This window comes from Xenia sp. Carnegie-2017, unplaced genomic scaffold (genome assembly GCF_021976095.1).
Source record: "Xenia sp. Carnegie-2017 unplaced genomic scaffold, XeniaSp_v1 HiC_scaffold_4, whole genome shotgun sequence".
In the NCBI taxonomy this organism is placed as follows: domain Eukaryota; kingdom Metazoa; phylum Cnidaria; class Anthozoa; order Malacalcyonacea; family Xeniidae; genus Xenia; species Xenia sp. Carnegie-2017.
The window spans coordinates 2,702,561-2,715,553 of record NW_025813504.1 but is presented as its reverse complement, the minus strand read 5'-3'; the positions used below and the strand labels follow the sequence as shown (position 1 = coordinate 2,715,553).

Genomic DNA, 12,993 nt, shown 5'->3' with positions numbered 1-12,993 from the left:
TACATGTATATTTGAATTATAACTTTGCGTCATTTTTATCGTAGTGCATATTCTCGCTTTAATACTTTGATCATTTCTCTAGTACTTATAATTAAATGTTATTTATAAATTAAATTGCACAGAAAGAGTGTAAATGCTGATATATTTTTAGCATAATATTGAAATACCGGCTGAAAATTGCAACACACAAACTTGTTTAATTATTCAAGAAATTTGAAAGAAACATAAACAAAACAAAAATATATAAAATAAAAAGGTTCTGAAAGAAACTCTGAAGTCGACTTAAATAGAAGCATAACTGTTTCATGTCATTATGAAAACTCGCCATATCAAAATCATCCCTAAGATTTACTGCTCTCTGTTTTAACGTGAAAACAGTGTCCACAGGCCCCAGCTTCTGAAAGCCGCTCGTGTATGTGCTCTAAACCGTCGATATTGTCAAAAAATGGGTGTTCTGAAATGATAAAATGCTCTGCTTCAGCAATAATTGCTTTAGTTCTCTGAAAGAATGAATAAAGACTTTGTACCGAGCCTCCAGTGCCTCCTAAACCCGCTATTTGAATTTGAGAAAAAAGGGCGTAAACCTGTAAACGAAGTGGGATCGCAAAAAATTATGCAACACGATGTAAAAAGTTCGCCATACCGTATATATAAATTTCTCACAGACTATATAAAAAATACGACGATTGTCATGTTATAAAAAGGATTGGAACGCTGCATGAAACTTCAAAATAGGCTATAAATTTTGACGATACGATGCAAGAAGTTTCGAACTTATATGAAAAGTTTAGAATGTCCTACAGCAAGTTTCGGACATATTTTTTAGATTTGTCTCGAAGTATTTAAAGTTTGCCACGTATAATTTTAGTATGTTATGTAGTATTGTAAGTTTAGAATAAAGTCCAATTTGGCGCCTCATAGGCATCCTTTGGCTATGAATCTCATGAAGAACTCACAGAATTTCTACATACGCTTCAAAATCTGTTATGCAAACACAACAATCGTTGTTATCAAACGACCATCTTGTCTCAGAGCACTGTAAAAGTAAAATTGAGCGTTGTATACCGATTGCTCCTGCGTTTTTACTTTCACTAAATGATTCTCATCCTCGAAATAATGCCTGCCTTACAGCGACGCAAAATGCACAAATACAAACGCCAACGCTTCGATCGCTTGTGGAAAGAATAATTTGTGATATAAAAGTCGAATTTGAGAAGGTTACAGCTACTTTGGAAACATCTTATGATGAAAACGTTAGATATGTTATTTCATTTCTTTTTGGAGAAAGATTGAGCAAACATGAAATAAGGAATAAAATATACAATTCACATTTGGAATTATTATAAAAAGAGATGATTGCGTACAAATGCATCAATGATAAATGAGAATTCACCCTGACGAAATCAGTAGAAGCATTCAGGCTTAGTCAAATCGAAGACAACTTCCTGTTAAAATGTTAACCAAATTAGCTACCTTTTGCTGTTTTTTTTTTTTGTAGACAACATTCTGCCTTTTTTTATTTGGTGTTAGATGATCTTGAGTATGTTAATATGGCAGTAAGCTTTCAACTTAAATAATTGAATGCCGATTCTACTTTCTTATGCCATACATGACACGTGTATTATCGAGAGAATAAGAAAAACTTTCACCAACCTTTGAGCCTTGGGGATATATCTTTTCCTATTTTCAGTTAGAGATCTGTAATGTATGAAATCCTTTACCAAAAGTTAGCTTCTTGTATTCTTTACTTTGTTACAGAAAGGATAAATGTTTTGATAGAGATCCCAGTAGTCCAAGCCTAAAATGGTTTTGACCTTTCTTTTGTCTATACCAAACTTGAAAAGTGTGACCACCCATCGTTTGTGACGTTAATTAAAATGTGATATTGGCTTTGTTGTTGTCACCATCAATGAAGCTATAACCGAAAGGAACTCTGGTTAATTTGCATGAGCTATTATTTTCAGCTTATTTTCGTGCGGAAGTTTATGTTTTGATATGTCCTTTCTCATTATGCAACTAATTTATATCACCATTAGGCAACATACAAGAATTATTTTTATTTGTGGCGAAAGCTACCCAACACTTATAATGAAGGCTAATTATCCTTTGGAAGATTTTGTTTGCGTTATGTGAAAATAACAAAACATCTAAGATCTTTATATAAGGTGAATATCACAATTATTTAAACGCTGTACTTGAATAATTATGAAATTTATACAGCTGTTTAAAAATATACATAACACGAAAAATTACATTAAAAACGTCTTGAAATGTACAGAAATGTTAAAACTATCAACCATTCTATTAACATTATTTCAAAGTGCACAACTCCATACAGAAGTCATGTAAATTTATACTAATATAAAACTTGTCCTCGCATGCCCTTCAAAAATAGGCATTATAAAATGGGTGTGTTTTTAAGAAAAAGCAAACATACAACAAACATTAGATGTTTGTAAATGTAGATCGTCTAGGTTGGTATAGTCCTGAGAAGGACTGTTTTTGTTGTTGTTAACTGACGTTTCGACAACCTTAGCGGTAGTCATCTTCGGAGTCAAATGAGGAGTAAAAGTCAGGTTAGCCTTATTTGTTATCTGGTTCTTACGTCCTTGTATTGTGTGTACAGGAAATGTGTATTGTAATTGTAAATTAGTGTGAAGTGAAACATTTTATTTTTAGTTGTGATGTGTGATTTAGGTGTGACGTTTTTAATTGTAATGTGTGGGTGTCAATTATGTATTGTCATTGTGATCTATAGAGGAAAGGGCGCTCACGACTTACAAACATGCACTACCTTTTTGGTTTCGCTACGTAGATGACATAATCACAGCACTACATGCAGACGGAGTCAAATGAGGAGTAAACGTCAAGTTAGCCGTATTTGTCATCTGGTTCTTACGTCCTTGCATTGTGTGTACAGGAAATGTGTATTGTCATTGTGAACTAGTATGAAGTGAAATATTTTATTTTTAGTTGTGATGTGTGATTTAGGTGTGGTGTTTTTAATTGTAATGTGTGGGTGTCAATTATGATCCATAGAGGAACGAGCGCTCACAATTGTCATTGTGATCCATAGAGGAACGAGCGCTCACGACTTACAAACATGCAACACTATCTCAAACGTGTTTTTGAAAAAAACAACTATAACTCTGACTTTATCAAACGCAACACTTACAAACCCAACGAACCCAACGAAACGAACAACTCAGTGACAACAGCAACGATACCTTACATCAAAGGTACGTCTGAGACTATCTCGCGTATCTTACGACCATACAACATACGTGTCGCACATAAACCAATCACAACGTTACGACAAGTACTAACAAACATAAAGGACAAAGAACAACCCAACGAACGACAAGGTGCAGTTTACAAAATAAACAGCTCCGACTGCCACGCCTGCTATATCGGGGAAACTGGCAGTAACTTAAACATAAGACTTACTGAACACAAACGAGCTACTAAGAAACAAGACAAAACTGATCACATTGCCGAAAATCACCGAATCACAAAGCACAACATTGACTAGGACTCGGCGATAAGTCGAGAATGACCACGACGGAGTTGCTTTTAAGAGTTAAATGTATATTTCAAATTTATGGCGAGAAAAGCGCCTTAACTTTATGACTAAAATTTTTGATCGAATAAAGTTTTTTTTAAAAAAATTTATGCTTAACTCAAGCTTTGGTCAAAGGTATTTTTTGTGTAATATAAAAAAAAATTTCGCAAAATACTCAGACGACAGACACCATACTATCTTAACCCCAATTTTTTAAGATAACTTTAAGAAATAATGATAACCTGCTGGACGCCATGAAGAAATTGCAAGAAAACAGGCGTGAATCCACTTGATTGCGTTGAATGTGTATGATTACAGCGATGTGAGAAACAAAGTTCAAAGGACAACCATACTTTTTCAACAAAAACTTTAAAACCATTAATCGTTCGGTAGTATGGATCTAACAGTACTTGAGCAAATGACATCTCACCTACAAAAAAACAACATGAAGTATTAACTGTAGTTGTTCGTACGTGAAACAGAGACATAGCCAGTTCGATCATTGGGAGGAGGGGGGAGTGGAGAATATTTATTTATGCATATTAAAATGGAAATGAAAAAAAAACAATCCATTTCAAAGGAACTGGATATGACAAAACGTAAGATCTTGTGCTTGGGTATTGAGAGCTTACACTACTATCGCCATTGACTATCGCTAAAATAATAAAACAGATAATAAAAACACCAAGAAAGATTAAAAAACGTACAATGCGGCAGGCTCCCATCCTTGCTCAGTTATTGCTTTGTCAACGGAATCCACAACAGAAACACGTTTAGATGCTTTGTCATTTGATCGTAGATTCATCGTTGCTTTAGACATGCTGACGTTGGCTGCCAGTGAACGATGTTTCGCCTCTGCTTTATTCCACGATACAGGATTTGAAGACACTTAAAATTAAAAGCATAGAAAATCACGGTTACATAATCACATAATAATGCTTAAAGCAAAACTTTAGGATTGACACGAAAAAGTTATAAATGCAGGTACATTTGTTAATGTTAATAAAACTTAAAGAATGGCGAACAGTCCCTAAATACTTATTTCAAATAAAAATATTTTACAAAAATTAACAGCATCCATAAATTAATAGCGTAGAAAATCAAGCTATATCTAAATCACTCAGTGTTAGAAAAACAATTATACAATTCATTTTCATTAGTTCTTGTTTATTTTTCGAGGATACATTAATTCAAAATGGGATTTTCAAAAAAACGAGAATCCACAAACCATACCAATAGTTATAGTAAAGTAATATATATTGCTGTGATACCAAGGGTGGCAATAGATCTGTGTGTATGTGGGAGGAGGCATTGCGCTGGGGGGGGCACTAACATGTGAGGGTAGGGGACGAGCGTTGAAACGATAAATGTAAACAACTAACCAACGGCAGATAAATATTTATCTTGCTCCACGTTGGATGAACGTATTGCGTCAGTGCTTCCACCACTTGCAGCCTCACCAGAGCGAATGATGGATGCCACAGAGCTTCGTTCAATGGCAGAAGATCGCAATAAAACGGCGAATTTATTGACTTTATGTCTCCACGTCGCAACAGGAAAACGCATATGGCGATGGTTTTTAGACAAGCGAAACAAAGAGTCATCGGTCACGTGTTATGGCACCACTAAAACAGCCGGGTAACTGAAAGAAAAATCCACAATATCATGACTATTTTGTCGAAACATGTTATTTTTCAAAGACTTGTAAAGCTTACCCTTTCGCAAAATAAATGTATTATACGATAGTAAATATGAGTTTTAAAACACTTATGGTAATAATGAAAGGGTTAAATGCTCCAAAGTCTTATTCGTAAATTTTGAGCATAACAATTCTGTAAATTGAGTCACCTGAATTTTTCATGTTCATGAGACAATTGCTTAAATTGTCCAGCAAAAGTGCGAAGATCATATCTTCATTCAATTTCAAACACCGCACTGCATACAACATCCTTTCATATAACAATTCTGTAATTGAAAATCATCTCCTCCATTTTTCTTATAACTTTACCTTCGACAGGCTGCGTACGAAAGATTGACCATAGAAAGCCTCCAAGATCCACTTTTACTCCCTATACGTTCTTCAAGTACAGAGCCAAAGCCAAGTCTTTTATACTCTTCATAATACGGGGTTAAATTCAAGTTTTCAATAACTGGCACATTTTGTACCACAAAAGATCCATCAACCTAACAGAATATGTATAACCAATAAAATTGCAGAAAAGCTAACAATAAAGTAATGGTAGGTAATGGTAACTAATGGTAAGTAGTTGTCAGTAATGGTAAGTACGGGAAGACAATGGTAAGTAATGGTAACTATAATGGTAAAAAATGGTAATTATTATTATATGGCTCGCGTCACTTCCGGCTAAGTGGCGCGCTTCGATTGGCTCAGAAACACTTTTGCCGGTTTATTATTTTCCCGTAATCGACCACGGTCCAAAACGTGTAATTTTACAGTCAAATGTAAACAAACTTCGTAAAGCAAACAGCAAAACGCAAAAAACACTCGGAAAACAGTTAAACTATCCAAACGATACAATTTGAAACGATTTATTTTTTATGGACGAAAACTAGAAAAGTTAAAATCAACCCGTAAAAACATCAAAGATGAGAAAGGAATCAAGCTTCGTTTCAGGTCAAATAATGCCATATAATAATCCTTTTAATAACCTCGCTTTTTCGGTCTTTACTAAGAAATAAAGGGGGTGTTTAGCATAGTATGAATCATTTTTTTATAACTCAATGCTGGTGAGGCACCGCAGTATAGTGGAAAGATTTTCATTTACGATCAAGATAATAGAACAAACATTGTAAAGACAATTTCCATCACCCAAAGTACTAAAACAAGTTGAGTAGAAAATATTACTATATAGTTATATAGTTGAGGTACATAAATTATTTTTTTAATGTTAGGGAATGATCATGTCTAAAGCAATCAGCTTCAGCTATACAACAAATTAGCAAGCTTAATGTTATGTATCAAGGAAGAGGCTCATTATTTATTTATCTATAGGGTACAGAGCAGCCAGCTTGGAGAATTAGTTGCAAGTTTACAGCAAACTTTATAAATTGACAAGGATAATTATTATTTATATAACAATAGGGTACAAAGTAAACATCTTAGAGAACAAAGTTGCAGTGTTATAGAAAATTCTAAGAACTGAGGAGGTGGCTTGTTTCTATAACTATATGGTCAAAGCAACCCAATTTCAGGAATGCAGTTCAAGTGTTATGGCAAGCATTAAAAATTGAGAAGTAGGATAATTATTTATACATCTTTCGGTACAAAGCAAACATTGTCAGGGACACAGCTGCATTCTTATAGCAAGCTTTAATAATTGAGGAGGTGGCTTATTTCTACATATATCTATATGGTAGGGTTACAAAGTAACCAGCTTCTGGGAATAAAGAACTTTGCTTTTTTATAGCAAGCTTAAGTATTGAGGAAGAGGCTTATTATTTATACGATCTATATGGTACAAAGCAACCAGTGAGTTTTGAGAATACAATTGCAGTGTTATAGCAGGCATCAAAAATTGAGAAGTAGCATTATTTTATATACATATATATCAATAGGGTACAAATCAAACAGCTTCAAGGACACAGCTGTAGTGTTATAGCAAGCTTTAGTAATTAAGGAGATGGCTTATTTTCAATGAAAATACGAGGTCATTTTAATGAACTTTGAGTGACTGACCACCATATTAATTCCATTTGATACATACATCATTTAGGGCCATAAGCATAATTGAGTGATTTTTATCATCTATAGAAAGTAACTACGTCAGAATCTTACCTTACTGGTGCACAAAGCATTATATGTCATTCCGACTCTGCAGAAAAGGCAATTCTGAAAATTCACAAGATCATACAAGTCGTCGTTATTCCAATTTTGCTTGTTCAAGCTCTCTCTTGCACCAAAAAGCGTTCACAAGCTTCTTTAGCTTAAGAATCTCGATGGAAATACCTTCTTCAATATTAAAAAAACTGAAACTTCGACTTAGTATACGGCAGAATATCAATACTCGCAGTGTAAGAGATCATGGTAGATATAATATGTACAATCACTGTTGTCAATATCATTGATTTTGGCACAGGGTTGCCAGGGTCGTATTTGACGTAATCGGCCAAACTGATCGCCAAAATCGGCCAAACTGGATTATAAAAGGCCAAATTGCTCATTGCCACTGAACTATATATGTTAAGTTTTTAAATATACCGAAACCATTTCGAAACATATGCGCGCTTGAGTACTGTGTTGTATTTCATGACAAAACCTTGGAAATTATGTACAATGCATATTGAAAACAATGACTTTGTAAAGTGACTATTAAGTCAGTTCAGCCTATATTTCAACAACCGTTCCAAACAGTTAAACAAAAAAATAAAAGATGAAAGTATGTATATCATTAAAAAGATATAACAAAAAAGATTAACAAATATTTTTGTCTAATAAGTCAGTTTACATTTTTGTTGATAATGACTTGCAACTCTTGGAATGTTGAAAAGTTATAAAATTCATACATCATCAAACAACGGTAACAGTTCACAGTCAACATCCTGCTCTTCTTTGCCCTCCCGGTTTGTGTTTTGGTTCCGTTCTTCATCAAGCTGGTACATGTTTTCCGTTGTGAACAGTTGAAACATTCTTTCTGTCACTGTAAAATCTTTGCAACATTTGGACTGGAAATAGAGAGTTGTTCGGATTCGTGTCAACGCATCCAGCGTCTTAAAAGACATTCGGTTGCGAAGCTTATTCTTAATAAATGTCACAGTACTAAATAAACGCTCAACGATAGCATTACTAATTGGCACTGACAAACAAGACAGTGCATAGTTTGCTAAAGTTGCAAACTTTGCATCTTCAAGATCACATCTTTGCATTTGTCGGACCACAAGCCAAAAAGATTCGGTATCAGTTTGAATGATACCCCCAGGAAACTCTTCCTTCCAGTTAATGTGAATCATTTGCCGGTGTTCTTCTTCAATTTTGCCACTGTCCTCTCCCATCAGGTGCTGGTACGGTAGCTTTCCAAAATCCACTCGTCGAACTTGGTTGAGTACTACATCTGGGGTGAGTGCAACAAGCTCTGAAAACACATTTTTTTGATCAGGAAGACGTGCCTCTACCTGAGAAATACAAGTCATCAGCATTTCGAGACAGCATTGTTTTACAGCCAGCAGGGTGTTCTCGTTGTTGCTGTCGTTCTTTTGCAGAGCATTGAACTCCGCCATAAATTTACTTCCAAAATCAATTTGGTGCAGAGTTTTCTTATTACCGCGGTTATCATACACTCTTGATTTCATTGTGCGATGGTGAAGATCAGGCTCTCTCAACACTTTGTCAGGACTGGACTTGCTCGACTGGAAAAGGGCATTTATTTGTTCAAACTCAGTAACCACTGGAAGCGCAAATGTAAGATACAAGTGGTTAACATTATCTTGTACCATGCGGAGGAGCTCTCTTGCCTTGTACCTTTGGGATGGCGTCAATTTTTAACTCTCAGTGGTGATGTTTTCATAATCTTTTTGCAGAACGTCCCAATTCTTGTAAATTGCTGAAATAACTTTGCCTCTTGAAAGCCAACGCGTACTACAGAACTTCACAAATGGCATCGTAGTTCCTGAAAAACTTATAAGTCCTGTGCTATCATTCAATTCATCGTGCAACGCTTTATACTCATCATGGTGAATTGTGCTGTGCGAAAACCAAGCAGGAATTTTCTCTAAAAGATATGAAAGGTTACTGGGCAGCTTGTTAAAACCATGCTGAACACATAAGGCCAACGAATGCCAAATGCACTTCATAAGTATACAACTTGGATTAATTTCTTTGATTCTGGACCACACTGAGTTATGCTGCCCAACCATTACACTGGCACCATCGCAACCAAATCCCACACAATTCTTCAAATCTAAACAGTACCAGACCAGTGTTTTCTTCATGGCATTAAAATCAGCTCCCCAGTTGCAGAAGACATTGGAACAATTTCAAGTAAGCAGTCGGTTACTTTGCACTGTTTCTCACTGAAGTAACGAATAATAATTGCCAGATCCTTAGCGACTGATATATCCGTCGTTTCGTCCACAATTAAAGAAAAATGCTTTCCTTCAACATCTTTTTTGAGATCTTCCTTTAAAGCTGGACCTACGACTTCCGTGATGATCTTCGTGCATTTGGTGCGGTGCAATCTAATATGTTCCAAATAACTTTTTTTGCCATATTTTGCCAATATCTCACCAAAATGATCTACTGTCTGGATGGATCCATGGCAGGCTGTCTGAACAGCGATCATAATCTCGGACTCCTGTATGGCACGTTTTGATGTTGAACTGGTTGATGGAAAGCAAGTTGTCAATGGCCGTGAAAAAGAACTTCTAGATACAAAAGAGCGATGAATATCACTTTTTTCGTGGGTCGCCAGAGCATCTCGCTTAGCCTGTAACAAGCGACGGCAAAGCTTACAATATGTTTTGTCTTTATTATTAGGTGCTTCAGATACCCAGCTAAAATCTATTTCACATTTGGAATTGTACTTGCGGCCGCTATCGTAACTTGATTTCCATTTTGGCATTTTGAAAATTTTATAACGAAAAAAAGAACGTTCCCAAACAAACAACTCTACACCTCTAATCACAGCCTGATTTTCACATCTGTTAATACTAAGTAAATGTTTGTTATACAAACAAAGCACAAATAGGACATGAAATATGATATATTGATATGTTTCACGAATACTGCACCTGAATTAGCACGTGATACGCCATTAACTAGAATCGAACATTGAACTATTGAACAGCAGAACTACCGATTGAGAATTACGATAATAAGAAGGAAACATATATTAGAGACAGAAGTGTAAGAACTTTGTGAACAGAAAAACCAAGAGCTGCCCTAGAGTAGAGATGCAAATTTTCTGTTAATTAAAGTTATGATATTAATTGCTGGGAAAAGGTTGTATTTGAGCTAATTTCCCCTAGAGCCCAACGGTCCGCGAAAGAATATAACGCGAAAAGGCTGATATGAATTCTTAACTCTTGCTTTATTCTGGCGTGTTTCGTGAAATAGGAAACAAGTTATTTTGTGCAAGAATGACATTAAACATTCATCAGAAAACTATGAGTGTATCATGCTAAGGATCTGGCAATTATTATTCGTTACTTCAGTGAGAAACAGTGCAAAGTAACCGACTGCTTACTTGAAATTGTTCCAATGTCTTCTGCAACTGGGGAGCTGATTTTAATGCCATGAAGAAAACAAATCAGGCCGAGGAAGAGCATAAGTACTGGGTACAACCACAACAGTACTCATCTGATACGTCATTGTCAGTCAATTACGAGTAATATAATTAATAATAAAATTTCATGACATCAAAATTTGAAAAGGCCAAAATAGGCCAAAATCGATTTGGCCGGCTAGCTTTAATTTTCCCGGCCAAACAGGTTTCAAAAAGGCCAAATTTCAGTTATTTGGCCGATAAAAGGCCAAACTGGCAACCCTGTTTTGGCAAGTTGTTTTACTACTATTTCCCATCTGCGACGATGTCACAGTCATTTGCGCAACAAAATTATGGCTAAGGTGTCGATCCAGATTTCATGGTGTCACTCACACAAAATGCTTTTGCTGTGATTGGCTTGACACTAGACACTCTTTTTAAGGTGTTAAAAGATAGCAAATTGCGCAACATTCCAAACGCCGACTATTCAGATATTATTTCAGACAAAATTTGTACAATAACCAACAAGAAAAACCAAGGCGTGGGGAATAAGCTTAGCTAGTCTGGCAGGACCTGGCCGCTATGCCACACAATAAATCTTATCCAACAGGAAAAACTATGGGAAAACACACATAAAAAAGAAATTGTGGTACAGTTTAAAGTGCAACATGAATTCAAAACAATTCATTAAAATGGAGCACGGAAAAGGCAGATATTCTTGTATAGAAGACCAAGAAAAAGCAAGCAGTTGGGGAGTGAACATGGTGACACGTTAGCTCACTGAGCTGAGCTTATAGATGACTTTAATACTCAGAGTAAGCTTGTTTACAGCTTACTGACAGACAGATTTATCCCAAGGGAGGTTAAACATTGTTTCCAGTGTTGTCTAAAAGCACTCGATTAAACCTGCCTTTTAGCAAAACGTAAACAAGTCACGTCATCTATAAAATTATGTTGGTATTATTAACACACAGATATATCTATTTTTATGACCCTGATTTGCTAGAAAGTTATTTATAATGGCCAGTTAAAAAGGATGTTCTTCTACAGCACTTTGATTGTTATGCTAAAACATGTTTAATCTTGTGACCCAGTAGTTAACTAATATATATATATATATATATATGATAATGATAAGGATTCTCTGGATTTGTTTTAAATTTTCATTAAGCTTTCAACTCGGTGCTTCGAGCCTTCGTCAGAATGTGACAATATATTATTTACAAAGATTTTTGTAGGCGTTTGGAGCGTCTGATTGGTTGGTTGGTAGTTCAGTTGATATTATTGGATGGTATAAGATGCATTGTCATGGTTTCGGGTGTATCGATTACGTTAATGAAATTCGAGTGTTTTATTTTAGTCGTTGTGTTATTAGTTTGTTGTTTTGGTTTTGTCTTTAGTTGTGAATAGATGATGGGGATGTCAATATGTCTGTTAATTGTGTTGTTGTCTTTGCTGTACCATGCCTCTTTGAATTCTCGTGCGTGTTTTGTCTGTGCGCGTCCAAGAAGTTGCGTTTTTGTCCAGTCAAATGTGTGGTTGGTATCGTAGGTATGTTCTGCTGGTAGTGATTTTGGGTCGCGTCGTTTGATGGCATTCTTGTGTTCAAAAATTCACCTCACACCATCCGAAATGCCACCACTTTCCTCGCCAGTATTGAAAACATTAAACTACGACCAGACGAAATCATGATATCCTACGACGTGACATCACTCTTCACATCCATACCACTGGACATTGCCAAACAAATTACAAACGAACTACTCACAAACGACAAAACTTGGCAAGCTACAACACACCTAGACAAAAATGACATCCTAGACTTACTCAACCTTTGCCTCTCCACTGAATTCACCTTCCAAAACACATACTACAGACAAATTTCAGGCACACCAATGGGATCACCACTATCCACCTTCGTCGCAGAAGCTGTCATGCAACACCTCGAAACACAATCAGTCACAAACAACACAAACATCAAACTATGGAAAAGATATGTCGACGACATCTTTGCCATAGTCAAGAAAGACAAAACTGAACAAATCCTACACACCATAAACAATACCACTAAGAACATTACCTTTACTAAAGACGAAGAACACGACAAACAACTTACCTTCCTCGACATCCTACTAACGAGAACAGATGACGGTACACTAAACACACAAGTATACCGCAAAAACGCACACACAGACCAAATACTCAACTTTAATA

At 35.8% G+C, this 12,993-nt stretch overlaps 1 protein-coding gene and 1 long non-coding RNA gene across 3 annotated transcripts; both read right to left on the bottom strand.

Annotated features, from left to right (window-relative positions):
* Positions 1-1,519: 1,519 nt before the first annotated feature.
* LOC124455790 lies at positions 1,520-2,474 on the bottom strand. The gene is made up of 2 exons (XR_006952028.1): positions 2,031-2,474; positions 1,520-2,000 (listed from the first exon to the last, which is right to left on the bottom strand). It is a non-coding gene; the product is annotated as an uncharacterized LOC124455790 (long non-coding RNA).
* A 1,601-nt stretch (positions 2,475-4,075) lies between these two features.
* On the bottom strand, positions 4,076-7,451 carry LOC124455789. 2 transcript variants are annotated; one of them, XR_006952027.1, is made up of 4 exons: positions 7,359-7,451; positions 5,571-5,746; positions 4,945-5,204; positions 4,076-4,450 (listed from the first exon to the last, which is right to left on the bottom strand). XR_006952027.1 is itself a non-coding variant. In XM_047006413.1 (3 exons), the coding sequence occupies exons 2-3, from the start codon at positions 5,126-5,128 to the stop codon at positions 4,257-4,259; spliced, it is 378 nt and encodes a 125-aa protein (XP_046862369.1). In that variant the 5' UTR covers positions 5,129-5,204; positions 5,571-5,826; the 3' UTR covers positions 4,076-4,256. The 2 variants fall into 2 exon arrangements, 1 of the variants encoding a protein (XP_046862369.1); XM_047006413.1 differs by lacking the exon at positions 7,359-7,451 and having other exon boundaries at positions 5,571-5,826.
* Between the last annotated feature and the right edge of the window lie 5,542 nt (positions 7,452-12,993).

Bases quoted from the DNA above. Each gene is read 5' to 3' on its own strand.
- LOC124455789 (XM_047006413.1), bottom strand. From the start codon at position 5,128: ATGCGTTTTCCTGTTGCGACGTGGAGACATAAAGTCAATAAATTCGCC. The intron at 4,451-4,944 runs GTTAGTTGTTTA...TTTAATTTTAAG, and splicing joins TAAATATTTATCTGCCGTTG to TGTCTTCAAATCCTGTATCG.